This window comes from Schistocerca americana, chromosome 4, assembly GCF_021461395.2.
Source record: "Schistocerca americana isolate TAMUIC-IGC-003095 chromosome 4, iqSchAmer2.1, whole genome shotgun sequence".
Taxonomy (NCBI): Eukaryota; Metazoa; Arthropoda; class Insecta; order Orthoptera; family Acrididae; genus Schistocerca; species Schistocerca americana.
In genome coordinates this window covers 511,339,773-511,366,310 of record NC_060122.1, presented here as the reverse complement: position 1 = coordinate 511,366,310, position 26,538 = coordinate 511,339,773, and the positions used below count along the sequence as shown (strand labels likewise).

Here is a 26,538-nt window from a genome sequence, read left to right as displayed (position 1 = left end):
GTTCTTACATCGTAGGTCATGGCTGTGTGTGTGTCGTCATTGGCGTCAGTTAGTTTTAAGTTAGGTTACGTAGTGTTTAAGCTTAGGGACCGACATCAGCAGTTGGGTCCCATAAGACCTTTCCACAAATTTCCACAATTTTCCGTCGTAGGTAAAAAACAGCAGAAATGAGAGTGAAGGGTTGCAAAAGAAGAGATTTAATAAGAAATTAAAACGTTCAGAATTAATTGAATTAAGATGCTGTTAACGACGAAAAAACCGTATACAGAGAGAGGTGGGAACAACATCTTAGTAGTATGAGAAAACCTGAAATGAATGAGATACATAGGTCAACGAAACTATGGCATAATTTTCTGTAGATGGAACAGGCAGTTCCTAATGTTGCATGTAAAACGTCTACGTAACATGTTCAAGTCATATGCTGATCACTACTACTTAAGACGTCTACACCGATAGTGACTCAATTTTCTGACCTGAGGTGGAAACGTATAATAATTACAAAATCCTTTCCAAAACAGTCGCTGTGTTCCTCAAGGTGATGTGACTACTAGTTTATGTTTTCAAAGCTCTGCTTGCTATAGCAGAGGACAACTTTTAATGCGGAAAACTTTCTAAAATCGAGAATTTCTCGGCAAAAAATTTAGCGATGCAAGATGGAAATTATTAGAAGAAAAAATAAAGCGGCCATGGAACAGATTAGAGACGATAGCGGAAGTATGTTTGTAATTAAAATGAATTAGATGATTAGCGGGATACGTACCCAGGCAAATATGTGGGTGATGAACATTTTCGGGCTCAAGTTTTTATTGTCTACATGTGGGGAACACAAGCCTCAGTATATACCCTCCTGTTTTGAAACTCTCTGTATTGCTTCCGCCTACGTATATCTCGTGAAGAGACAGTGGAGGTAAAATCAGATTCGAGCCCACACGAAGGCTTACCAACAGTCTCTCTTCCCGCACACCTTTGGTGACCGGAACAGGAAAGGGGAAAGTGAGAGGTACACAAAGTACCCTCCGCTACACACCATAGGGGGCGTACGTGTAGGTGTACGAGGTATAGCTATAAAATAACGGGACTGTTGTTGTCACAAACTAAGTACGCAAGCGACAAAGGTGAACGACCAACAGTTGTGAAGCATGAAGCCTTTTTCTGTCGGGCCGGCCGGTGTGGCCGTGCGGTTAAAGGCGCTTCAGTCTGGAACTGCGTGACTGCTACGGTCGCAGGTTCGAATCCTGCCTCGGGCATGGATGTGTGTGATGTCCTTAGGTTAGTTAGGTTTAATTAGTTCTAAGTTCTAGGCGACTGATGACCTCAGAAGTTAAGTCGTATAGTGCTCAGAGCCATTTGAACCATTTTTTTTCTGTCGAATACGGCATCTCTGCTGCCTGTAGACAAGTCAGTGTAGCCGTGGGCTTCGTTTGTGTAAGAGCTGTTATTTTGTTTTACCTAAAAAATGCTTAGTGTAATAACAGAGCAACGAATTGTCTTCGAGTTTCACATGGTACTTGGAAAAATTGCCATTGAAACCTGTCTTTTTACTAAAAGAAGTGTATAGCGAAGACTGTTCACCGCGTATGCGTTTCTAAGGTTGCCGAGAAGATAGTGAAGGTGACTCACGGCGCTCACGCTCGAGAAGCCCTTCAGCATCAAAAATGGATGAACATACTGAAAAAGTAGGTGACGTCATTAAACAATGTTCAAATGTGTGTGAATTCCTAAGGGGCCAAACTGCTGAGGTCATAGGTCCCTAGACTTACACACTACTTAAACTGACTTATACTAAGAACATCACACACACCCATGCCCGAGGGAGGATTCGAACCTCCGGCGGAATCGGCCGCGCAATCCATGACATGGCGCCACAAACGGCGCGGCCAATCCGCGCGGCTGATCTGATTCGATTTGACTGTCGGCTGGGTATTGGATCGATTGCTGAAACTGTCGGAGTTGAGAAGGAATGCGTAAGGCAAGTTTTACGTAATCAATTTAACGTGTGAAAAGTGTACGCGAGAATGAGGCCGAAAATTCTCACAGTCAAACAAATACAAAATCTTGAAAATGTTTGTACTTACACTTTGCATACCGTTGAAAATGACCCTAATTTTTCGGAGAGACGAATAACATGTGACGAGTCTTGGGTTTTCAGTTAAGATGCGAAAACTAAGCGCCAGTCAATGCAATGGAAGGGCTCAACTTCACCAAGAGCGAAACAGCTGAAATGAGCAAATAAAAGTAATGAAGATGGTTTTTACGACTCTCGTGAAATTGTGTATCTTTAATGGGTTCATGAATGTCAAACTATTAATCAAACTTATTGCCTTGAGGTTCTTAGTTAAGTCCGTGAGAAAACAAATAAAAACCGACCCGCATTGTGGAAGAACGACTCGCAGGTTCTGCATCTTGACAAGGCACCTGTTCGTATTGAATTGTCTGTTAAGGAGGTTCTAGCGAAGGAAAGATCCCAGCGTTAAGACCGCCACTTTATTCACCTGACCTAGCACAATAGGACTTTTATTTATTTCCCAAGGTCAAATCTACATTAACGGGAACGAGATTTCAGTGCGATGAAGTGAAAGTAAGTGCGGCACGCGTCATCAAGGAGTCAGATGAAGACTTCCAGCACTGTTCACATCAGTACAAAATTGGTATGGAGTGATGTAAGGATAGAGGAGGGGAATATATTGAGGGTGGCGATAACTAAATACATGTATTCTTTAAATAAAGTGTTTTATCACAATAGTCCCGTTATTGTATAGCCTCATCTCGTAAATGCACATGTGCCCCTAAGAACACTTAATTTCACGACGCGGGTTCAGTGCTGTAGCTGGATGCGAAATGAATCTCTCTTTCTCTGCGCTCAGGGATTGAATCTGCCGGTTAATTTTTACAGTCGCCCGTCATTGCCGCGTATCGTAGGCGGCAACTATTGAACACGACGTGGGGATCAGCGTTAAGCGCGTTACTGCCGGCCGGCCAGGGGTCGATGGTTATCTGGCGCGCAAATGAGTTAACACTGGCGCTTAAGGGTGGCCGGCAGGTCGTAAAAGCCCCGTGCAGCCGCCGTTTAATTTGTTGACACTCGCGTCGCAGCGGGAGCGGTTTCTTTCGCGGTCAGGTTTCGCGCCGCACGAGCTCCGCAGCTAATTAGATGTTCGGCTTACAGATAGCGGGCTCCTGATCGTAGGAGCCGGACGGCGCCAATTACTGTGTGGTCACGACTGCCGTCGTGCTCTGCAGTCGCGATTTAGGAGATAGAAATTGGTTGGCGCATGTGCCTGTTGTTCTCAGTAAAAAATGCTATCGCTACCATTTGGAGGCTGTAGAATGTATTGCTGTTTTTCTACCGGATTTTATTCAGTAAATAGCCTCTGTTGTGTATTCTGTTTATCTAAAAAGTGTAGCTTCGTAACCTCTTTCGCATCTCTCTTTTCGTCTCAGAATAGTTAACCAGATTTGACGTAATGTGTGAGGTTGGTAATAGCGAGACGCACTTTGATCGATGGCGACGGAATGGCAAAGACCTCACCAACTCGCAGACGATGTGACTCATTACCTGGGCAGAAGAGTCACGTCCAGGGAAATTGTTGCTAATTTATTTCGCTTGGCAGTAAATTTAAAGAAAATGAACTAATTCCTCTGTTGTCAAATGAATGAACAGTGTAGGACTAGCTTTTTGCTTTATAAAAAGTCATTCTTTGAAATATTTTATAAAAAAAGCCGTATTGTACGGCAGGGACTAAACGAATGACATTTCGCTCTTTACGACAGACTGACCTTGTATTCGGTGTGATAGACTCTCCATTCACCATCCGGCTATTCTGATACAAATTTTCCCTGGTTTCGCTGCATTACGTCAGACAAATGCTGCTTCGGAGCCTCCTGCGTGGACACGGCCTACTACCTATTCCATGCCTGTGGTAATAGACGCGTAAGTAGATTAGATATACGAAATGAGTTCTGTATACTCTCATGAGACTGTTGTCGGGTAGAAGTGGATTCTACCAGCGTAGAAACGACAGCGAGTACAAGTGTTAGCGACTATAACCGAGGACTCACGGCATCGCCGCTACATACGCAGCTGTTTGGCATGACGATTATTATTTACCATGAAATGGCACTGAATATTTTTTGTTTCTACTTTCTAAGTACGTACACACACACACACACACACACACACACAGTAGCGAAGAAACTTTGAAAGAAACACATTTTCATTTGCACAGGAGATGGTACCATTCGTTAATTGCGTACCGGTACCGTGTGTAACGTTTTCATACGTTTTCTGCTGTTGTAAATAATTCACCTTTAATGTGCTGGGACAAAGATGAATGAGCGCACTGCACGAATAGTGAATAAGATCCTTGACTCTGCTTAGTTTTATCTGTGGTATACTTGCTAGTAAGTCAGTTGTGCTGCGAAGGGGCATTTCTTATTTGAGTCACAGTAGCGAGCCGTTGAGTTTTTCAGAGAATGAAAACTGTGATTTGTGAATGTGGGAGAAACTATGTGGAATACTTGATTATGGACATGAAAATTTGTTTATAAAGATGTTTCATTCTTTGTAGTAACGGAGAATAATTTTCGAGGAATTTTGAAGGTAAACCATGCATGCGCAAGATTCAGGTGTTTATTTGTCAGAACTATTAACTGAGAAAATCTTTGTCCGTCAGATTAGTAATTAGTGTTAGTTTGATGTCTTTGTTTCAGTATGTCACAAATTACGCATTCGGTTGAGATGTCGGTAATTTTGACAGTGGGAGAATTTCGCAATTGTTAGAGTCTCCTTATGTTGTACAGTTCTTTATCTCAATAATCAGAGTTTCATTTTTCAAGAACGATTTTCTTTAATGTAAAACCCACCTCCATCATTCTTAGTAAAGTTTTGAATAGTTTGTTGTGTGTGCATTGCACCTTACGCTACAAGTAGCAACTGAGTGTTTTTGAAAAGCGAAAAAAGAAAGGAATCATAGTAGGTAATTTTTCTTTGGCTGCTGCATCTGCTGATTTGTATTTGCTTTCGAGAACGTCAGTACATGAGACATAAAACAGAGTGCTGAGCAAGAGATAAGTCACATTTATTTCAGGGCAGATCTCACCTTGCATTCTTGTGAGGGAACACTACGTAGTCAGAATTAGCAAGCGTTGTGCTAAGCAAACAGATTAATTTTCAGTGAGCAGTGAACAGTGTTGGTAATTTCATACAGCTATTTTTTAAATGTTTTTAGTAGAGCAGTAATTTCTTTTTGTGGTTATTCCAAGTCAAACATTGAACTACATATCACGTAACGTTCATATGTACTTCGGTACTGAGTTTCAGTTATGTAGTTTTCATTGAACACATAGTTAGTTTCTTTTCGCATTTAATTAGATGCATTTTCATTATTTAAAATTCTGTATTTCATTAAGTTTAAAGTTTTTTTTCACAACATTGTTCAGATGTGCAGCACAGGGTCAACCAACAGTCAGTATTGCTCAGCAGTCGAACACGATATCTAAAGTATACGTTACACGAGGAGAAAGTTTTGGGAAACAATATAATCAGTATTCACACATATAGACAATTTTTCGAAGAAAGCTTACACATGTTCACGTTCCATTTTACAAACGTTGCTCTGTATGACGATCGCGTGCATCTACGACAGCCTGAAGTTGCACTAAAGATTGCTCTGCCACTGCCCGAAACGTCTCAGGTGCAATGTTGACTACCGCCCTCGGTATGGTCATTTTCAGCCTCCAAAGTGCGTTAGTGCCCGATTGATGAACACTGTCCTTCAGGTTGCCTCACAGCCAGAAATCACACGGGTACAAATCTAGTGACCTTGTTCGCCACGCAGTTTGGAACGATCGCCCAATGATTCCCTTTTCTCCAAATGTGTTAACAGAGTAACCGAGTGACCTCTCGATCAGTGTAAGGTAGAACTCCATCGTGCATCAGAACATTTGAGTCCAAAGCATCTCTCTCACGGAGAGCAGGGATCACGTATTGCCGAAGCAGCAGCAACGTGTGACAGTCACACTGCATGTCTTTGGTCCTCGGGTTCCGAGCTTTCCCCCAACCCCTCCACCCCCCCCCCCCAAAAAAAAAAAGAAACAGATGGTCCAGTCCCGCCGCCTAACAAGAAATCATGATGGTAACACAACTAACAACGCAAATCGTGCAACACATAGTCTGAACATCATTCTTATAAAGCTGGCCAAACAACAGTAAATAGATTTCCGTCTACACTGGCTCAAGTAGAGAAAATTTAATTACAACTACTCCACAACATATACGAAAGTTAACAGAAAATTTATTAAATAAGAAAACAACTGTTTTGTTTGCATTTGACAAAGTTGTTTGATTTCCATGTGAAGTGTCATCGTACTTTCTCCAGGCATAGTTCGTCCTCGTTTGGAACACATTTGCAATTATATAAACGGCACCACTTAATTCAGATCTTGCACTCGCCCTAACCTCACAAAACACAACATCGTTAGACGCCTGCTGATCCCAAGAGTCGGTCATTCTCGCCTTTACAGTGCTACGCTACAACATCAAGATCGTGCACTCAAGTTCCATGCTGCGTCACGGCTTTAAAGTGCTGCACGCATGAGGGAACTAGTGGACGAGCAGGAAGCGACCGCAGCGCTGCAATTCTCAGAACCGTCATGCATGCAGATCTGGAACGGGACGGAAGGAAGCCAGTATGGCACTGACGTAACAACGGCGACTTGATTTCTAATGTCGGCAACCCTCAACAGTGCACTTTTACTCGCTTCGTTTCTGATCTGGTGGTCTAAACGTAACGTTTAGTCGACAGTCTTGCGTGATCATGCCAGATTTGTCAAACAGAAGTTTGACAGTATTGCATGAACTGAATCAAGTTTCACAGAGCCACAGAGGACTGATATGCTGTAACATCGTGTACACGTAAGACTGTCGACAAGTCTGCAAGTCTGTGCATGTGGACGCACGTCAGTCTTACTGTTGAAAATTAGCTTCACTGCCGGTCTCCTCACGATGACGCTAGAGGTTCGAACTGTTATTTTAGTGTGTACAGTGGCGAAAGACAATGGCATACTTACGGCAGTGGACACACGGATTTTTCACGAACTTCGTACAGCTGCCATCAGTCTTGCATGATCATGCAACAAAACTTTACTTGTGGACCAAGCTGAAAGTAGATAACTGTCAGTAGATATAAAATAGGTTTTTTATTTTTAATCTGTGACACCACGGCAAGTGCAATATATGTAGAAAACGTCCTCTACAGATGAATAATACACTACTCGCCATTAAAATTGCTACACCACGAAGATGACGTGCTACAGACGCGAAATTTAACCGACAGGAAGAAGATGCCGTGATGTGCAAATGATTAGGTTTTCAGAGCATTCACACAAGGTTGGGGCCGGTGGCGACACCTACAACGTGCTGACACGAGGAAAGTTTCCAAGCGATTTCTCATACACAAACAGCAGCTGACCGGCGTTGCCTGGTGAAACGTTGTTGTGATGCCTCGTGTAAGGTGGAGAAATGCGTACCATCACGTTTCCGACTTTGATAAAGGTCGGATTGTAGCCTATCGCGATTGCGGTTTATCGTATCGTGACATTGCTGGTCGCGTTGGTCGAGTTCCAATGACTGGTAGCGGAATATGGAATCGGTGGGTTCAGGAGGGTAATACGGAGCGCCGTGCTGGATCCCAACGGCCTCGTATCACTAGCAGTCGAGATGACAGGCATCCTATCCGCATGGCTGTAACGGATCGTGCAGACACGCCTCGATCCCTGAGTCAACAGATGGGGACGTTTGCAAGACAACAGCCATCTGCACGAACAGTTCGACGTCGTTTGAAGCAGTATGGACTATCAGCTCGGAGACCATGGCTGCGGTTACCCTTGACACTGCATCACAGACAGAAGCGCCTGCGATGGTGTACTCAACGACGAACCTGGGTGCACGAATGCAAAACGTCATTTTTTTCGAATGAATCCAGGTTCTGCTTACAGCATCATGATGGTCGCATCCGCGTTTGGCGACATCGCGGTGAACGCACATTGGAAGTGTGTATTCGTCATCGCCATGCTGGCGTATCACCCGGTGTGGTGGTATGGGGTGCCATTGGTTACACGTCTCGGTCACCTCTTGTTCGCATTGACGGCACTTTGAACAATGGACGTTACATTTCAGATGTGTTACGACCCGTGGCTCTACCCTTCATTCGATCCCTGCGAAACCCTACATTTCAGCAGGATAATGCACGAGCGCATGTTGCAGGTCCTGTCGGGCCTTTCTGGATACAGAAAATGTTCGACTGCTGCCCTGGCCAGCACGTTCTCCAGATCTCTCACCAACTGAAGACGTCTGGTCAATGGTGGCCGGGAAACTGGCTCGTCACAATACGCCAGTCACTACTCTTGATGAACTGTGGTATGGTGTTGAAGCTGCATGGGCAGCTGTACCTGTATACGCCATCCAAGCTCTGTGCGCAAGCGTATCAAGGCCACTATTACGACCAGAGGTGGTTGTTCTGGGCACTGATTTCTCAGGATCCATACACCCAAATTGCGTGAAAATGTAATCACATGTCAGTTCTAGTATATTTGTCCAATGAATACCCGTTTATCATCTGCATTTCTTCTTGGTGTAGCAATTTTAATGGCCAGTAGTGTAGTACCAGTAGCATCAGTGTATTCTATCGATCACACACACGTGTTTGTACGTGTTGCAGGCGGGCGGCGTGGAGATGACGTGGGTGGTGGCGGACCACGTGGCCGCGGCGGGCAGCCACGAGCTGAGCGTGACCAAGGGGCAGCAGGTGGAGGTGGTGGAGGCGGCGGGCCCCGACTGGTGCCTGGTGCGGATGCCGAGCGCGGGCGTCGACTCGCCGCCCGAGGGCCTGGTGCCGCTCGCCGTGCTCAAGCAGCCGCCCGCCGCCGCCAAGACCACGTCCCCGCAGCGCAAGCCCGCTCCAGACCACGACTCTGGTGAGTACCCGTACTGCTCTATGTCTTGCCCATCGCGCGGACGCTGAATTTGCTTGCACACCACGTCGTCAACGAGCAGAAGCAGGGCATTTACTGTATGGCTTAAAGCGACCATCCCAGCTCGCTGTCCAGACCGCTGCGAGGCGGTATGCTTAGTTCGTCCTGGCCTCAAACTTGAGTACAGTAATGGCGGCGAAACACGATTAAAATTAACTCTCTATAGCATGACTTTTTTTTAGGTAACCAAAAATTCTCTGAAGAGCCAAAGAAACTGGTACACCTGCCTAGTATCTCGTAGGGCCCAAGCAAGCACGCAGAAGTGCCGCAACACTACGTGGCATGGACTCGATTAATGTCTGAAGTAGTGCTGCAGGAACTTGACACCATGAATCCTGCAGGACTGTCCATATATCCGTAAGAGTACTAGGAGATGGAGATCTCTTCTGAACAGCACGTTGCAAGGCGTCCCAGATATGCTCAATAATGTTCATGTCTGGGGATTTCGGTGGCCAGTGGAAGTGTTTAAACTCAGAAGAGTGCTCCTGGAGACACTCTGTAGCAATTCGGGACGTGTGGGGTGTCGCATCGTCCTGCTGGAATTGCCCAAGTCCGTCGGAATGCACAATGGGCATGAATGGATACAGGTGATCAGACAGGATGCATACGCACGTGTCACCTATCACAGTCGTATCTATACGCATCAGAGGTCCCGTATCACTCCAACTATACACGCCCTATACCATTACAGGGCCTCCACCAGCTTGAACAGTCCCCTGCTAACATGCAGAGTCCATGGATTCACGAGGTTGTCTCCATACCTGTACATGTCCATCCGCTCGATGCAATTTGAAACGAGACTCGTCCGACCGGGCAACATGTTTCCTGTCATAAACAGTCCAATGTCGGTGCTGACGGGCCCACGGGAGGCTCAGATGTTCAAATGTGTGTGAATTTCTAAGGGTCCAAACTGCTGAGGTCATCGGTCGCTAGACTTGCGCACTGCTTAAACTAACTTAAGCTAAGCACAACACACACACATACACACACACACACATATATATATATATATATATATACACATACACGCCCGAGGGAGGATTCAAACCTTCAGCGGGACAGGCCGCACAATCCGTGACATGACGCCTCAAACCGCACGGCCACTCCGCGCGGCCAAGGCGAAGCGTAAAGCTTTGGGTCGTGCAGTTATCAACGGTACACGAGTGAGCCTTCGGCAACAGAGGGCTAAGGACAAGACGTGACAGCACGACTTGCTTTTACAGGGGTCGACTACGGACGCAAACGGATAAATGGTTCCATAGCGACCCTACAGGCGCACTTAAAATGAGGCTTAAACATTTAATAAATTAGGAGGTAGTGGATGGTATAAGAGCTGTTGCCACAGAGAAAAACTGAAAACGTTGGTTAGGGGACTGGCTCGCTCAGTAAGTAACAATAACAACAACAAAAAACCGGAACGTAGATACCAACCATGTAAAATGATGGTGTCACACAGATTGTGCCTCGTGACGGGACGCAGCAATAGGACGTCCACGATTACCTTAATTGTGGCGTATAGAAGTGGTCCGGATGCGGTCGTAATTTCAAGTTCCCATCTTAACGATTCCGGCATTCTCGTCAAGTGATACAGGAAAACAAGATAAGACCAAAATCAGAATGGTCCGATGGTAATTTGAACCTGCCTTCTAATACGACTGCAACGTCTGAATTAGTGCGCCGACTCGCTCGGCAGGAAGCATATGATGAAGCACTCTTACGACGTGTTATTGTCAATTACAATGCTCTGGATTACGAGAAATTACAGTAGGCGCGCACAAAAACAACCATTCTGCAAAGCGCTGGATGTCAATCGAACCTCAGCATCGACAGTCGCTAGTACACAGTAGTGTCTTGATCATTTTTGTTTTGTTTTTTAATTTCATACTCATGACGTTGTACGGAAACATAAGACTCTTTGGTATAAAAATACGTAAAGAAGCCATAGACGAAATACAAAGCGAAAATCAGACAACAAACAACAGTGTTCAATAAAATAACGGAAGTACATAACCTCAAACACGGTATTCAAATGATAACATACACAAAATGTTATACTCTACATGAAAACCGAGTCGCCTAAGCAAAACTTAGTACCCACTAGAACAGTTGTTCCCGTCCGAGTGGTGAGTACCCCATGAGGTGTAAAATAAAACTTTGTTGTTTTGGGGGGAAGAGACCAAACTGCGAGGTCATCGGTCTCATCGGATTAGGGAAGGATGGGGAAGGAAGTCAGCCGTGCCCTTTCAAAGGAACCATTCCAGAATTTTCCTGGAGAGATTTAGGGAAATCACGTAAAACCTAAATCAAGATGGCCAGACGCGGGATTGAACCGTCGTCCTCCCGAATGCGAGTCCAGTGTGCTAACCACTGCGCCACCTCGCTCGGTTCATAAAACTTTCTAAGAGATAAAAACAAATAGTGCAATTGTGTTATAGTCATTAAGCAAATTATTTAAAAAAAATTATTAGTGTACTCAGTATTTAATTAAACTGTAATATATAAGTTACCAATAATTACATTTTTCGTTTCAAATACAAGCATTAACACGCGAGACAGTGTGGTGGAGCACTGTGAACGGAATATCTGAACATCTTCCTCACATTGTCCGCCCACTACACACGTACTTCTTGCTTTGTCCCACCTATCTATGACAATAAAATTAAGACATATCACATATGCATAAATATCTCAAGAATATTCCTTCCCTGAGCTGTAGATACTTCCCCCAATAGATCAGATGCACTTCGCAACAAAAAAAGGACCAAAATTGAGAAGACAACAGTAGTTATGTAATAGCTTCTACACTGCTTTAGGGCCTACACTCTATTATTATTATTATTATTATTATTATTATTGGTAGAAGTAGGTAGATAAAAAGGATTAGCAGCCTGGCATGGCAGAAATGACAACTCCAATAGTCAAGTGATGGTCAAACAATAAGTATAGTGCATACTTTTGGAATTGGTTGACTTTATGTAAGGAGGGGGCGGGGGAGGGTGGGGGATGGCGAAGAAAGTGCCACTAAGAGAGAGGAGTGGTACAGAGGAAGTATGTTTGTAACTAGTGTACAGTTTAGCTTTATTTTCTGAGAAGGAGTTCCTAGTAGCACTTCCGATTCGCCGAGAAAAGCGTTGTTAGAAATAATCAGTAGCAATTGTCTCATTGAATCGTAAATACGTGATTTAATAAAACAGCTACAAAAACTAAGTATGATTTGTCATTCGTTATTTAAAAAATCAAACGTTCCAAGAAACTTCGTTTTCATTCTAAAGTATAGTTACGCACTAATGATGATGTTGGCCTGGGTAATGAGGAGGGGGGGGGGGAGGCATTAGTTAATATCTGGTTGCACTCAGGGGTAATAGTCTCAAAAAAGTGGGAAACCACTGGACTAGAAGGTGGCAGCATAGCTCGTGAAGATGGTAACACACAGCTTGTGGGTATGCTTCGTATTTCGTGCACGGCTGAATTATTTATTTTCATGCGCCAGCTATGAAGAGACGTTTGAAACCTGTTGTGACAATGAAATAAAAAGAATTGATGTCAAGGCATTTCCATGTGTTATTGACTGCCGAACTGCAATGGTTGCTTGACTCTATAGGGAATTCATTTCTTGCATCATTAGTATACCCGTGCGTCCTTTCGTGCACTGAAGTCGTATTCTGTTTCTCTCTCGAATATTCTCGGGCAGGAGAAACCATTCACATCGGCCGATTCAGAATTCTCGGAGAGCGAAGCCGTCAGTTAGCCAAGCAGTGACTAACGTTGTTTTGTGCGTGACGCGACAGCAGACTATTATTAGGCTGGCGTGGGTGTCTATCGACAGAAGGCCTAATTGGAGTGTGAAAGAGCCACCGTTGTAATACCACTCAGAACTAGCGTGGCAGCAATCATTCCGCACTTGCTTTACACTCTTCGAGTATGTGACGTACTGCAGAAATGTAGCTGGATATCATCTGTCCGGGCCTGCAGTAAACACCTACTGGGAACGCGGGTCATTAGGTAGTTCGCTCTGCGTAACAGCGTAGAGCCTCGTAGTGCGTCAGACGCATCGTTGGGTTGATACAGCTAGCGTGATGTATCGGCACGGATTCCGGGAAGTATTGCTGAGGTGTGTTGTGGAAAAAGAGGCAAGGAGTGGATGCGTCATGCGCCGTGGTGGGTGTGGCGTGGGGCAGGACAGGAAGAGACTGCCAGCCCAGCTCAGCGCCGTGTTTACCCCAAACACTTGCCGCAGCCGCTGTCCGGCACCGACTGGGATGACGCATGCGGCGCACGCGTCGTTCCGCCCACGCCAAGCCCTCTGCTCCAGGTGTCTCGCCTCACGTTCGTTCCCGCTTTGCCTCCCTCCCTTCAGCTCCCGCACCGCCCTTCCTACATCCACATCTACATCTGCTTCTACATCGTTACTCCGCAAGACACCGTACACTGGAGCAAAATCAGTGGTTTAAATCTCCGTACATCAATCCACATTTAATTTGTCCCTAATTTCCCCAAGCCTCTAAAGACGAGTGCCTGGATGGTTCCTTTGAAAGGGCACGGCTGATCTTGCGTTCTGAGCTTGTGCTCTGTCTCTAATAACAACGTTGTGGACAGATCGTTAAATCCCAATCCCCCTTCCATTTTTTTCTGCCATATTTGTAAGTCGAAGTTCTCCAACTGTATTCGAAACGAAAGAGTGTCTAATCAGTCATAATGGTCTTTGTGTGACACTCACTATTTTATTTTTACTTTATGTGTCTGCGCTATCCGCTTCCAGATCACTTTCTCGGCGCAGGTGTCTTTAAACTAAATTTAAGAGTGAAAATGGCAAACATTCTTAGTGTCAAATCTCACATTTGTCATTAGAATCAAAAAACGCTGTATCTCTTTCTGCACGTAATTTATTTGTACCCAAAAAAATAAGAAGGTATTCTGATACCACTGAATAATGCTGATCTCCCCCCATCACTGCAAAAAATAATGAAATAATATTATGAACATTCTACGTGCCGTACCAGGCAAGTGATTACTACTAAGGGCCAATAAGGACGTTTCTTCTTTGCCACAGGAGCACTGCATAGTTCACAAGTGTCACGGGATAGCAAACCATCACTTGGTGCACTAATTAAAAAATTGTTCTCTTGAGGTACAATGTTCAATATTTAAATGAACCAGTCCATCAGAACTTTAACTATCACATTCGTCCTTTGTTGTGATGTCGATTTCTGTAGCTCAGGAGAGCTCCTGCTAGCTCGAAACTACACTCCTGGAAATGGAAAAAAGAACACATTGACACCGGTGTGTCAGACCCACCATACTTGCTCCGGACACTGCGAGAGGGCTGTACAAGCAATGATCACACGCACGGCACAGCGGACACACCAGGAACCGCGGTGTTGGCCGTCGAATGGCGCTAGCTGCGCAGCATTTGTGCACCGCCGCCGTCAGTGTCAGCCAGTTTGCCGTGGCATACGGAGCTCCATCGCAGTCTTTAACACTGGTAGCATGCCGCGACAGCGTGGACGTGAACCGTATGTGCAGTTGACGGACTTTGAGCGAGGGCGTATAGTGGGCATGCGGGAGGCCGGGTGGACGTACCGCCGAATTGCTCAACACGTGGGGCGTGAGGTCTCCACAGTACATCGATGTTGTCGCCAGTGGTCGGCGGAAGGTGCACGTGCCCGTCGACTTGGGACCGGACCGCAGCGACGCACGGATGCACGCCAAGACCGTAGGATCCTACGCAGTGCCGTAGGGGACCGCACCGCCACTTCCCAGCAAATTAGGGACACTGTTGCTCCTGGGGTATCGGCGAGGACCATTCGCAACCGTCTCCATGAAGCTGGGCTACGGTCCCGCACACCGTTAGGCCATCTTCCGCTCACGCCCCAACATCGTCCAGCCCGCCTGTGGTGTCGCGACAGGCGTGAATGGAGGGACGAATGGAGACGTGTCGTCTTCAGCGATGAGAGTCGCTTCTGCCTTGGTGCCAATGATGGTCGTATGCGTGTTTGGCGCCGTGCAGGTGAGCGCCACAATCAGGACTGCATACGACCGAGGCACACAGGGCCAACACCCGGCATCATGGTGTGGGGAGCGATCTCCTACACTGGCCGTACACCACTGGTGATCGTCGAGGGGACACTGAATAGTGCACGGTACATCCAAACCGTCATCGAACCCATCGTTCTATCATTCCTAGACCGGCAAGGGAACTTGCTGTTCCAACAGGACAATGCACGTCCGCATGTATCCCGTGCCACCCAACGTGCTCTAGAAGGTGTAAGTCAACTACCCTGGCCAGCAAGATCTCCGGATCTGTCCCCCATTGAGCATGTTTGGGACTGGATGAAGCGTCGTCTCACGCGGTCTGCACGTCCAGCACGAACGCTGGTCCAACTGAGGCGCCAGGTGGAAATGGCATGGCAAGCCGTTCCACAGGACTACATCCAGCATCTCTACGATCATCTCCATGGGAGAATAGCAGCCTACATTGCTGCGAAAGGTGGATATACACTGTACTAGTGCCGACATTGTGCATGCTCTGTTGCCTGTGTCTATGTGCCTGTGGTTCTGTCAGTGTGGTCATGTGATGTATCTGACCCCAGGAATGTGTCAATAAAGTTTCCCCTTCCTGGGACAATGAATTCACGGTGTTCTTATTTCAATTTCCAGGAGTGTATATTGACCTCTGCGTGAAGGCGTTGCTTTGCTGAGAGTGGAGGCGTGGTTCTTAGGAGCGCCTACCAGACGTTGCGGGTTGCAGCGAACCGTCGCTAATGTCTGTGGTATTGATTCGCATTGCCAACTGTGGTGTGGAAACGCGATGTCAGTACGATGCTATATAACACTGAAGCGCCTAAGAAACGGGTATAGGCGTGCGTATTAAAATTCGTGATATGTAAACAGGCAGAATACGGCGCAGCGGTCGGCGACGCCTACATAAAACAAGTGTCTGGCGCAGTTGTTAGATCGGTTACTGCTGCTACAGTGGCAGATTATCAAGATTTAAGTGAGTTTGAATGCGTTGTTATAGTCGGCGCACAAGCGATGGGACACAGCATCTCCGAGGTAGCGAGGAAGTGGGGATTCTCTCGTACCACCATTTCACGAGTGTACTGTGAATATCAGGAATCGGGTAAAACATCAAATCTCCGACATCGCTGCACCCGGAAAAAAATCATCCAGGAACGGGACCAACTACGACTAAACAGAATCGTTCAACCTGACAGAAGTGCAACCCTTCCGCGAATTGCTGAAGATTTCAATGCTGGGTCATCAACAAGTTCAGCGTGCGAACCATTCAACGAAACGTCATCGATATGCACTTTAGGAGTCGAAGGCCCTCTCGTGTACCCATGATGACTGCGCCACACAAAGCTTTACGCTTCGCTTGGGCCCGTCAACACCGACATTGGGCTGTAGATGACTGGAAACATGTTGCCTGGTCGGACGAGTCTCGTTTCAATGTGTATCGAGCGGATGGAGACAACCGCATGAACGCATGGACCCTGCATGTCAGCAGGGGACTGTTCAAGCTGGAGGAGGCTCTGTAATGGTGTGCGGCGTGTGCAGTTGGAGTGGGGCGTGTGTTGATACGTCTAAATACGACTCTTTTGACAGGTGAGCATCCTGTTTCATCAACTGTATCCATTCATGTCCATTGTGCACTCCGACGGAGTTTGGCAATTTCAGCACGACAATGCGACACCCAACACGTTCAGAATTGTTACAGAGTGGCTCCAGGAACACTCTTCTGAGTTTAAAGACTTCGCCTAGGCACCAAAAGTTCCCAGACATGATTATTATTGAGCACATTTGGGATGCCTTGCAACGTGCTGTTCGGAAGAGATTCCACCCCCTAGTACTCTTACGGATTTATGCACAGCCCTGCAGGATTCATGGAGTGAAGCCCCTCCAGCACTACTTGAGACATTACTCGAGTCCATGCCAGTCGTCTCGCGGCACTTCTGCGTGCTCGCGGGGGCCCTACAGGATAATAGGCAGGTGTACCTGTTTTCTTGGCTCTTCTCTGTACTTTGTCACTTGTAGACGTTTTAGGGAGTGAAAATGACGAAACCTGACGGTGAGTCCCACAGAGAGTGTTTCCTCACTTATCCAGGTGCGACTGTGCTTACGTATCAGCAAATTTCATCACAGCGTTGCCAGCACAAACCGGAGTGCGTTTGACGTAATTTGGCAACACCGTCGTCCGGACGTGGTAACGGCTACTTAAAAGCAGCGTACGTCGATACTTAGGTAATGAGTCAGCAGCCGCTGTGTAAATTATTTGGTGTTGTTGTTTGCGTATTGAGGACACGGGCGGCTGAGGTGATGTTTGCTATGGGCAGGCGACCTCGCGAGCAATCGGCTGTCGGCGCGGCCAGACCCGCTCACCCCGTGTGACGCCAGGTGAAAGCTCGTGGCGCATGGAATTAAATTATGTGCGTCGGTCACAGATGTTTACGGCGCCGTAAAGTCAGTGGGCGCGCTTAATTACGCGGCCAGGCGGTCTGGTCACCAGCAGTCGCAGCGCCAGACAGACAGACAGACAGAGAGCGACTTCTGTACACGATATCCTGCCCCGACACTGGGCGCCTGACCCTGTCAGCTCACCTTCTTCGGAATGCCCACACCTCGTTCTCTGCTGCACAAACTTAGTTATATACAGGCTGCTCAGAACCAGTCTGTGAACCTTGTAAGGGTGCTGCAGGGCAGGTCGTGCTGAAAAATAATTGTTAAGGAAAAATCTGATCCGTTGCGCCGTTTCCGACTTAATTAGTAATGAACTTAGCCAGTCAGGCCGCAGCGCGCACAGATTCAAGAGACCCTCCATATCCAGTTGTCATTTCATAGCAGAGATGATATCGCATGAGAGGCATAAATGATAGTGCATGAGAGTGCTCAGTCTTTGGCTCGGGTTCGCTCTTTACTAGCATCCCATGTCCAGTTTTTGTATTGCTCTCTTGTTCGGTCTTAGGAAACCAAATGGAAAACACCTTTGGCGACACCGTCTATGAATGGGCGGCTTGCCGCAACATATCGAATTTCTTCTTAACCTACCCTTGAATATACCTTAGAGCTTTTCAGACTGTTTCTGACCACCCTGTGTATATCTAGTTTGCGATCAGTAGTCATCACCCGACATTCTGATTGGTATTCATCATCTGAGTATATGCTCTCTCTGATCAAATGTATCCGGACACTTGGTTATACGATCGCAGGTTCGAATCCTGCCTCGGGCATGGGTGTGTGTGATGTCCTTAGGTTAGTTAGGTTTAAGTAGTTCTAAGTTCTAGAGGACGGATGACCACAGCAGTTAAGTCCCATAGTGCTGAGAGACATTTTTTGAACTTGGTAATAGTGGAAACAAATGTGGGGTGTATCCACTCTTCACATAATGACGGCTGGAACTGTACTGGGGACACTTTCAGTGAGGTGTCTGAATGTCTGAGGAGAAATGGCCGCCCATTCTTCCTCACCAGGAGCCGAAATCAGAGAGGGTAGTGATGCTGGACGCTGGGGAACTGGAGCGAAGTCGACGTTGTAACTTGTCCCAAAAGTGTTTCTTTTGGGATCTGGTCAGGACTGTGGACAGACCAGTCCCTATCAGGAATGTTATAGTCCACAAGACATTTTCTGACACAGTATAATGCTGGTACAGTCTTCGTCACGGAGCTGTTCCTGTACTATACCCAGTACACAGTACTGTAGAATATGTTCAAATCCATCCCCAATTAGCGTTTTCATAAGCACAAAGGGGGAACCATATTGCAAACACGAAGAACACCCCTATACGGTAACACAACCTCCTCCGTAATTCACTCATTTCCCGCTGGCACTGTGATTTCCCTAAACCGCTTCAGGCAATTGTCGGGATGGTTCCTTTAAAAGGGCATCGCTGACTTCCTTCCCCGTCCTTTCCTAATCCGATGGGCCTGATGACCTCGCTGTTTGGTCTTCACCATATCAACCAACCAACCGACCACTACACATGACGACAGGTAACGTTGTCCAGGCATTCGCCAAACCTAAACTCTTCCATCGGATTGCCACAGGGAGAAGCGTGATTCAGCATACCAAATCGCTCCTTCCTGGTTATACACTATCCAGTAGCCTCGATTTTTACAACAGCTCAGTCGTCATTTAGCACTGACGACAGAAATTAGGGTTGTATGAGGAGCTGCTCGGCCATTTTATGCCCTTCTCTTTAACTTCTAACGCTCAGTCTCGTACTATTTAGAGTGCTGGTAGCACCTTGGGATTCACGAATGATTTCTTCCCCTGATGTAATGCGATATTTTCCAAGCACCCTTCTTAGTGCGCTACATCAGGTGTGCCTGATCTTGGTTTAGCTGTGTATGTTCTTTTGGGTTTCCATTTCACAATCACATCATTTAGCGGTAGGGTTGGTCAGCTTTAGAAGAGTTGTTACATACGGGTGTCTGGATACTTCTGCTCAGATTGTGTGTACAATCTGATGCGTAGTAGTCCATCCTACAGTACACTGAATGCACTTACAACACGTAATTTTTCGAAATTAAATTACATTTCAGATCCTAATGCGGTGAAAGGAAAAGTGGGCTTCTTGAAACAAAACAAAAAGCGAGTACTTAAAATTAGATAAACATTTTTTCAGCTGAAACCTCTTCTAACAAAAGACAGAAAAGAAACTGTTGTCAGAACTTGTAAACTCATCGGCTATGGTGTGGTGCAAGCCTCTCTTAATTTGCAATTCGCCTAAATCAGGTACCTCGATGGTTTCTGGCACAACACCTGCGCGACGCAGCACAGGTAATGGATGTCCTTGACCGTTTCCAACGTCACGCCCGCAGGACGTACGAGAAGACAAGAGAATCCTCCTGCCCGCTCGTCCGCCAAATTGACGACAGATTTCTTTCGCCGGCCCATGGCCTTACTTGACAAACAGTAAGGTCACCTTACTACGACCCTGCAGCCTGTGCCAATATCCCTCTCGAGATGACACACCAAGACACTGAAGAAACAAATTAACAGTACTACACGAGGGTAGAATGGTTCAAATGGCTCTGAGCACTATGGGACTCAACTGCTGTGGTCATAAGTCCCCTAGAACTTAGAACTACTTAAACCTAACTAACCTAAGGACAGCACACAACACCCAGCCATCACGAGGCAGAGAAAATCCCTGACCCCGCCGGGAATCGAACCCGGGAACCCGGGCGTGGGAAGCGAGAACGCTACCGCACGACCACGAGATGCGGGCGACACGAGGGTAGACACCGCCTTACATCCATTCACCACGAAAAGACTATGCTTAAGTTAGGAAACGCCAAAAACACTTGTTAAGTAAACGAATATATCAAGTCAAAAGCGAACGATTCGTTATGCAAGCTTAAGTGCCAGTACAACATGCGTTTCCAGTCTCAGGTATTTGATGAGGACAGACACACGAGAGTCGTCCCTGCCAACCTTCACAGATCAGCCCTTTAGCGGGTGTGCTTGCTAGCAATGCCAATAAGCGTCCGCGAGACGGTGCGCGGTGCATATTACGCAGGCTGCCCTGGCCCAAGCCGTGTAGCAGGGCCGGGCGTTTACCCGGCTCTCGCCGCCTTTATGCCGTATATGGACTGTAATAGCGCTTTTTAATCCGCGACAGCCACGGTTGTGGTAAACAAAAACAGCGTTTGAGCTTTTTCTCCTCCAAGGCTGGCGCCGGCCGCGATCGCGATCCACATAAATCTCGCTGCGAGATGGCCTCGTGACGCGGGCAAAGAGCTGCGCAGTTACTCCTCCGACGCCCAATATCTTGTAAGCGGCGTCTGTTCGCTCGCGTTAAAGATCAAATCTACTGATCGCGGAGAGGTGCTTAATGGAACCCGTAATTAATTGATTTTACATTTTTTATGTAGTTGCCCTAATTCCAAGAACTAAATTGCCTGTAATTTACTGTATACAAGTGGATCGATATTAATTAAATTTTTTCGTTATATCAACCTGTTTGGAACACCAGTTGGTCCCCTCTGGAATCGTTGACTGCTTCTGTGTCTAAGGTAGCCAGACACTTATTAACCGAACTGGCGAGTCAGTTCTTACCCTGAAATGTTCGATTATAATCGTTGCAGTTGTTTAAATATAGACCATGTAATAGGTTGAATCGTACATCCGCCATAACTTTTAGATGGATCAGATTTTAGAAATTAACCTCAGTGTTATAAATCTTGCGCTCCGCCACAGTGTGATCGAAACCAGATCTCTTAAAATATATATGAAGAAGATAATGTCGCCAACATGACGTGAAGTAGCAGGTTTAGGAAAGTGGTAGAACCGTTTCGAAACATACTGTAAAAATAAATGTGCCTAGCCGAAGCTTTATTTCCTCCAGATACGCATTTCTATCATAATGAAAGTACAGTAAACGCGCCTGATTCGCCTTAGGGGAGAAGGATGGATGCAAATTCTTTCCTTCTGCCGAATATAGAATTTCTGTCGCGAATGCTGGGTTGGTTCACTCAACAAAGCCACAGATGATTATTTGTTGCTGTTTTAAAACCGGAGATGAATCGGATAGAACACACAGATCGTCGTTGGCGCATCAAAAAACGTAAACATTTGCATTTTTAAATTATCGATGCTGAAAATGCAAGTTTTGTTTGTGCAATAATACGTAGAAACACACTGGAAACTTTCAGAATAAAATAACTCTGCATGAAAACAATGACTATCTATGTGGTTTGCCGGAATGGTTTATTTGAAAAGGTCTGGACCAGTTGCCTTCCCTAATTTGAATTTGTAATCCGCCCGGAATGACCACGTTATCGATGTAACATTAAACCGAGAAAAAATGACTGGCTGTATGCCTCAGTAGGCTTCGTAATCTCCCTGTTTTGTTGTTACCTGACGTGATGAAACTGGAGGTACACGATTCCCAATTCTTCGAATTTATTGGATAAAAAAATCCTTTGTTGGTCAAGATCGCAATTTATTATTTTTATCGATTACTGGTTCCGGCTAAGTTGTTAGCCCCCTTCAGACCACAGGATAAAAAAAAAGTTCCGTCTACAGTCACCAACCGGTGGGACACTTCGTCACAAATTTTGTGTAAGGTCCATAGCTGAACCGTATTATAGAGCTCCATCAAGGACTATACGCAGAGTGAGATCACAGTTAACAAAATGGTTCAAATGGCTCTGAGCACTATGGGACTTAACTGCCGTGGTCATCAGTCCCCTAGAACTTAGAACTACTTAAACCTAACTAACCTAAGGACATCACAAACATCCATGCCCGAGGCAGGATTCGAACCTGCGACCGCAGCGGTCGCGCGGCTCCAGACTGTAGCGCCTAGAACCGCTCGGCCACTCCGGCCGGCCACTGTTAACACACTATGTTACTCTAGAGACGTAGCGTCAGAAAACAATGCATAATTTTCTCTTGACGATGTCGTGTAACTCATACAACCGAGCGAAAATATTGGACACATGCCATATGGAATGTTTTAATCGAATTAGTTTATATTACCACCTCCTAAAATATTTACTATTTCGCCTGAAACACATGGTGTATGACGTAGGCAGTAAAATCATATTGCAGTACATTACATCGGATTATGGTATTATAAATCTTCTGAAAAGCGTTCGTGAGAAGGAGGTCGTGATTCTTCGAAAGACGGATTCCTATGCGAGACCACAAAGAATCTCTGTGACAGTCTAGTGCTGAGGGCACTGCTCCGATACAAATCTAGCATCACGCCCTTTAATCCGACCTGGTGAGGGTCCCAAATACTCTAGCAGGAACTAAGAATAGTTTGCACAAGCGCCTTGTACACGCTCTCCTTGGCAGCTGCACTACACTTTCCCCGAATTCTCCCAATAAATCTGCGTCGTCCTTTTGCCCTCCGTACAGCTGGTTTTATATATTCGCCCCACTATACGCCGCTTCGTAACGTTAAGCCCAGACATACACTGTTCAAAAGAATTAGGGGAACACGTGTATCATCGCCCGGTATGCTAAATTTATTTTGATACACGCGGTACCTGTGGTCTTCTTCCATAGGCTGAGATCTTTCGTTATATACAGCAACTAAAGTCATTCGCCATCTGCCGGCTGTGTTATGCATTGCAGTACAGATGACACTTCAGAAGGAAGCGAGTACCGGTGTCCCAATGTTCTATAGAGAGGTAGACTTAAAGTTGCAACGGTAGTCTGTTTGACCCAAGAAGGATGGACATTTTGCCGTATTGCTGCACATGGCAATGTCTCGCCGTCATCGATGGGTTGTGGGCACTGTACAGGGAGACGGATAAGTACACAAGGGGAGTTCGACAAGATCGCCGACGCATTACAACCCCAAGTGAAGACTGATATCTGGCCGTCTCTGCGTTACGGCGTCGTACGGCTAACACCAGGGTTCTTCAAGAGGATCTCAGAAGCTCCACTGGAGCCGACGTGTAAGATTATATTATAAGGAATAGGTCGTGTTCGAGTACTCTGCTTGACACATCATCATCTCGCAGTTCGCCATCAGTTCTGCCGTCCCGTGTCAACTGGTACCTCGTCACTGGCGAAACGTTTTGTTCACAGACGTGCCCAGATTTCTTCTGACGCACCGTGATGGCCGTGTTCGTATGTGGAGACGCCGTGGTCAGCGGTAGCTACCACTGTTGTCCAGGAAATCGACAGATTCGGGCAAGGTTTTGTGAGGGTAGAGGAAGGCATCAGTGTTGACAGCTATACGGATCTTATCGTTGTTCATGGTCGCCTTACCGCCAGGTAGTACATCGAACAGATCCTGCTAGACCATGTAGTGTCTGCTACCATAGGCTGGGGTCCCTGAATCCCTTCTCATGTACGATAATTCCAGGGCCCATGTGGCGGGAGTCACCAGGGATGTTTTCCGGCGAAGCCTGAACATTGAAATAATGGAATGGCCAACGGTGTGCTCTGACCTAAACCCTATCGACGATGTGTAGGGCAAGCTTGAGAGACGCGTTAGTAACCGTCCTGTTCCAGCACAGACTCTCCAAGAAATCTGAAGGGCTCTCATTAAAGAAAGGGAACGGATACCACAGTGTGACGTGTGCCGCGACGGTGTTCAAATGGTTCAAATGGCTCTGAGCACTATGGGACTTAACATCTATGGTCATCAGTCCCCTAGAACTTCGAACTACTTAAACCTAACTAACCTAAGGACATCACACACATCCATGCCCGAGGCAGGATTCGAACCTGCGACCGTAGCGGTCACGCGGTTCCAGACTGAAGCGCCTAGAACCGCACGGCCACACCGACCGGCCCGCGACGGTGTCAAAAGGTGATAAACGCTCGTAGAGGATATGCACGTTACTGAAGCTTTCAAAGTTCAATGAACGGCACCCAGAATGATGAATGATGGTTTCCACTTCGTTTTCTACACCTGTCGGACAAATCAGTTCTTGTTCTGTAAATGGACGTGGATGTAATGATGGTTTGTTGTGTACTCAAGTTTTGAAAGATAAAAGTATAAAATGGTAACATACCTGGTCCTCAGTATTCATGAATGGAGTATGACAAGCGCCCAAAGTTACTTTGCCCTAATTGTTTTGAGCAGTGTACGATCGGGCGGGCTGAGCCCAAAGTGTCCTCAAGAAAACTAGAGGTTCTCATTCTACTCGTGCACATTATCTTGCATTTATCCACAGTTTGGAAAACCTGGTATTCGTTATACTGCAGAGATTTTCTAAATTCTCAGTTGTGTACATATTACTGTTTTCTAGTAACTATTAGGCGAATACATACCAAATTTTCTCCTGGAAGAGGATTTCATTTTTCATCGTGGACCACTCAGTTCTGCTGGGAAGAGGCACCACAATTAGTATACTGGCAGACTCATTGGGATTCGATAACGTCATGAAACTGCAGCCGAAACTAGTGCTCCCTCCACGGTTTACCAACTGTAATAGAATGAGGCAATAACTAAAAATAATTATATGCGTGCGATTAAATCACGGTAAATTTCCGAACCACATACTCTACACAGAATCGAAGAAATCTCGAATATTAATTGAACCAATTAATTATTGTGTGACAGAAAAACCTTTTATCCGTGCATTAGTTAATGCAGAAGTTCTCACTGCAACACCAGTTGCAGTTTTGGTTGCACCGCACGCGAATGAATTTGTGTTAAAGGTGCTGTTTATCCACTTACAGCTCTTTCTTTTCATGTAGGAGATAGTAGTGGTCAAAGCTAGAGAAGCCTCTTACAAACCTATGTTCGAAGGGTAATTTTTTCGATGCATGGATCATTTCAGCTGCGTTGATAATTTGCAGTAGTCGAGGCTGTACGATGTCTCTCTGTTGAGGATCCTTGCGTTTGTATTTGTCCGTGTAATTATTCCACTGACGGGTATTGAGGTCAGCCGTAGCAAGATTACATTTGAAGAGTGGAAATGAATGACGTTCTAAGTGCCAAATATGACATTGTCAGAAGAGTTAAGAATCAATGTATCTCTGTTTGCACGTAACTGCGTTGTATCCAAACAAATGAGAAGGTAATCTGATACCACATGTTAGTCCAGAAATATTCTTGCTGTTATCCCAAGCTGTTGTGTAAAATGGTCCTTGACCGAAACTGATCGCTTATTGAAGAATACTTTTAAGAGCAGCTTACGGGGTCACGCGGTATCATTTCTGAGGTGTGTCAGAGCTATGGAAAAGAGCCAACAGAAAATATCTTGTTGTTCTTCTTGAGTCGTAAAACATTGCTGGAGAATTGATGTTATGTTCGCTCTGTGCCGATTGTTTTCGCCGGGCTCCCATTTTTTTTTGCAACTGGTCGATAGGCTGTAGGCAGACCCCGGTCAGCATTTCCGTCTGGCCTATGGGGAGTCTACTGTAAACAAGCCGCGCGCACCCTGGGCAGGGCACGCTCTTTACGATCCATTGTTACGCACGATCATCTGATTTACAGCGACTGCTATAGAACGAGCCGTTTTACGTAATGCGCCGTTAGCGCGGAGCCGTTTCCCTCGCTACTGGAGGAGAAATAGCATCGCGTCCGCCGAGTGACCCCTTTCGGTAGAGCGGTGGCGCCGCTCTGGTCCCTGACTAACTGTCGTGTCTGGGCATTCCGGACCCTTGTCCCATTTCGGGAAAGACGACATCGTCTGGCGCGGCGAACCAGCTCCGGAGACCGGTCGGGGGACTATACTTTTCCTATGTTAAAGCTGAATCAAAAGTTTGACCTAATCTGGAACACTTGTCGCACCAAGGTTATGTTCGTGTCCTATCGCTTTCGCAACAAGGACAAGCGGGGGAGAGAAACAAAAGCTTGCCAGGACTGCCAATTACAAGCGGATTCAGAAGGGATTTCTCTCTCTCTCTCTCTCTCTCTCTCTCTCTCTCTCTCTCTCTGTCTCTGTCTCTCGCTCTTTCTCTCCCTCTCGCTTTCGGATGGTTGACAGCTTCAGGAAAATTTATTTACAAATTATGACCGAATTCTCCGATTCATTTTAGTCCAACGAAAACAATCAGAGGTTTTGCTTCAGTCATAAATATATGTTTTCGTAG

General features: G+C 46.2%; 1 protein-coding gene across 1 annotated transcript in view; it reads left to right on the top strand.

Moving 5' to 3' along the window:
• The window catches only part of LOC124612449 (kalirin), a 1,731,149-nt gene that overhangs the window by 1,314,443 nt on the left and 390,168 nt on the right, over positions 1-26,538 (top strand). Inside the window, exon 29 of the mRNA XM_047140672.1 lies at positions 8,718-8,973. Coding sequence (XP_046996628.1) covers positions 8,718-8,973 — 256 coding nt within the window. The remainder of the gene's footprint in view (positions 1-8,717; positions 8,974-26,538) is intronic.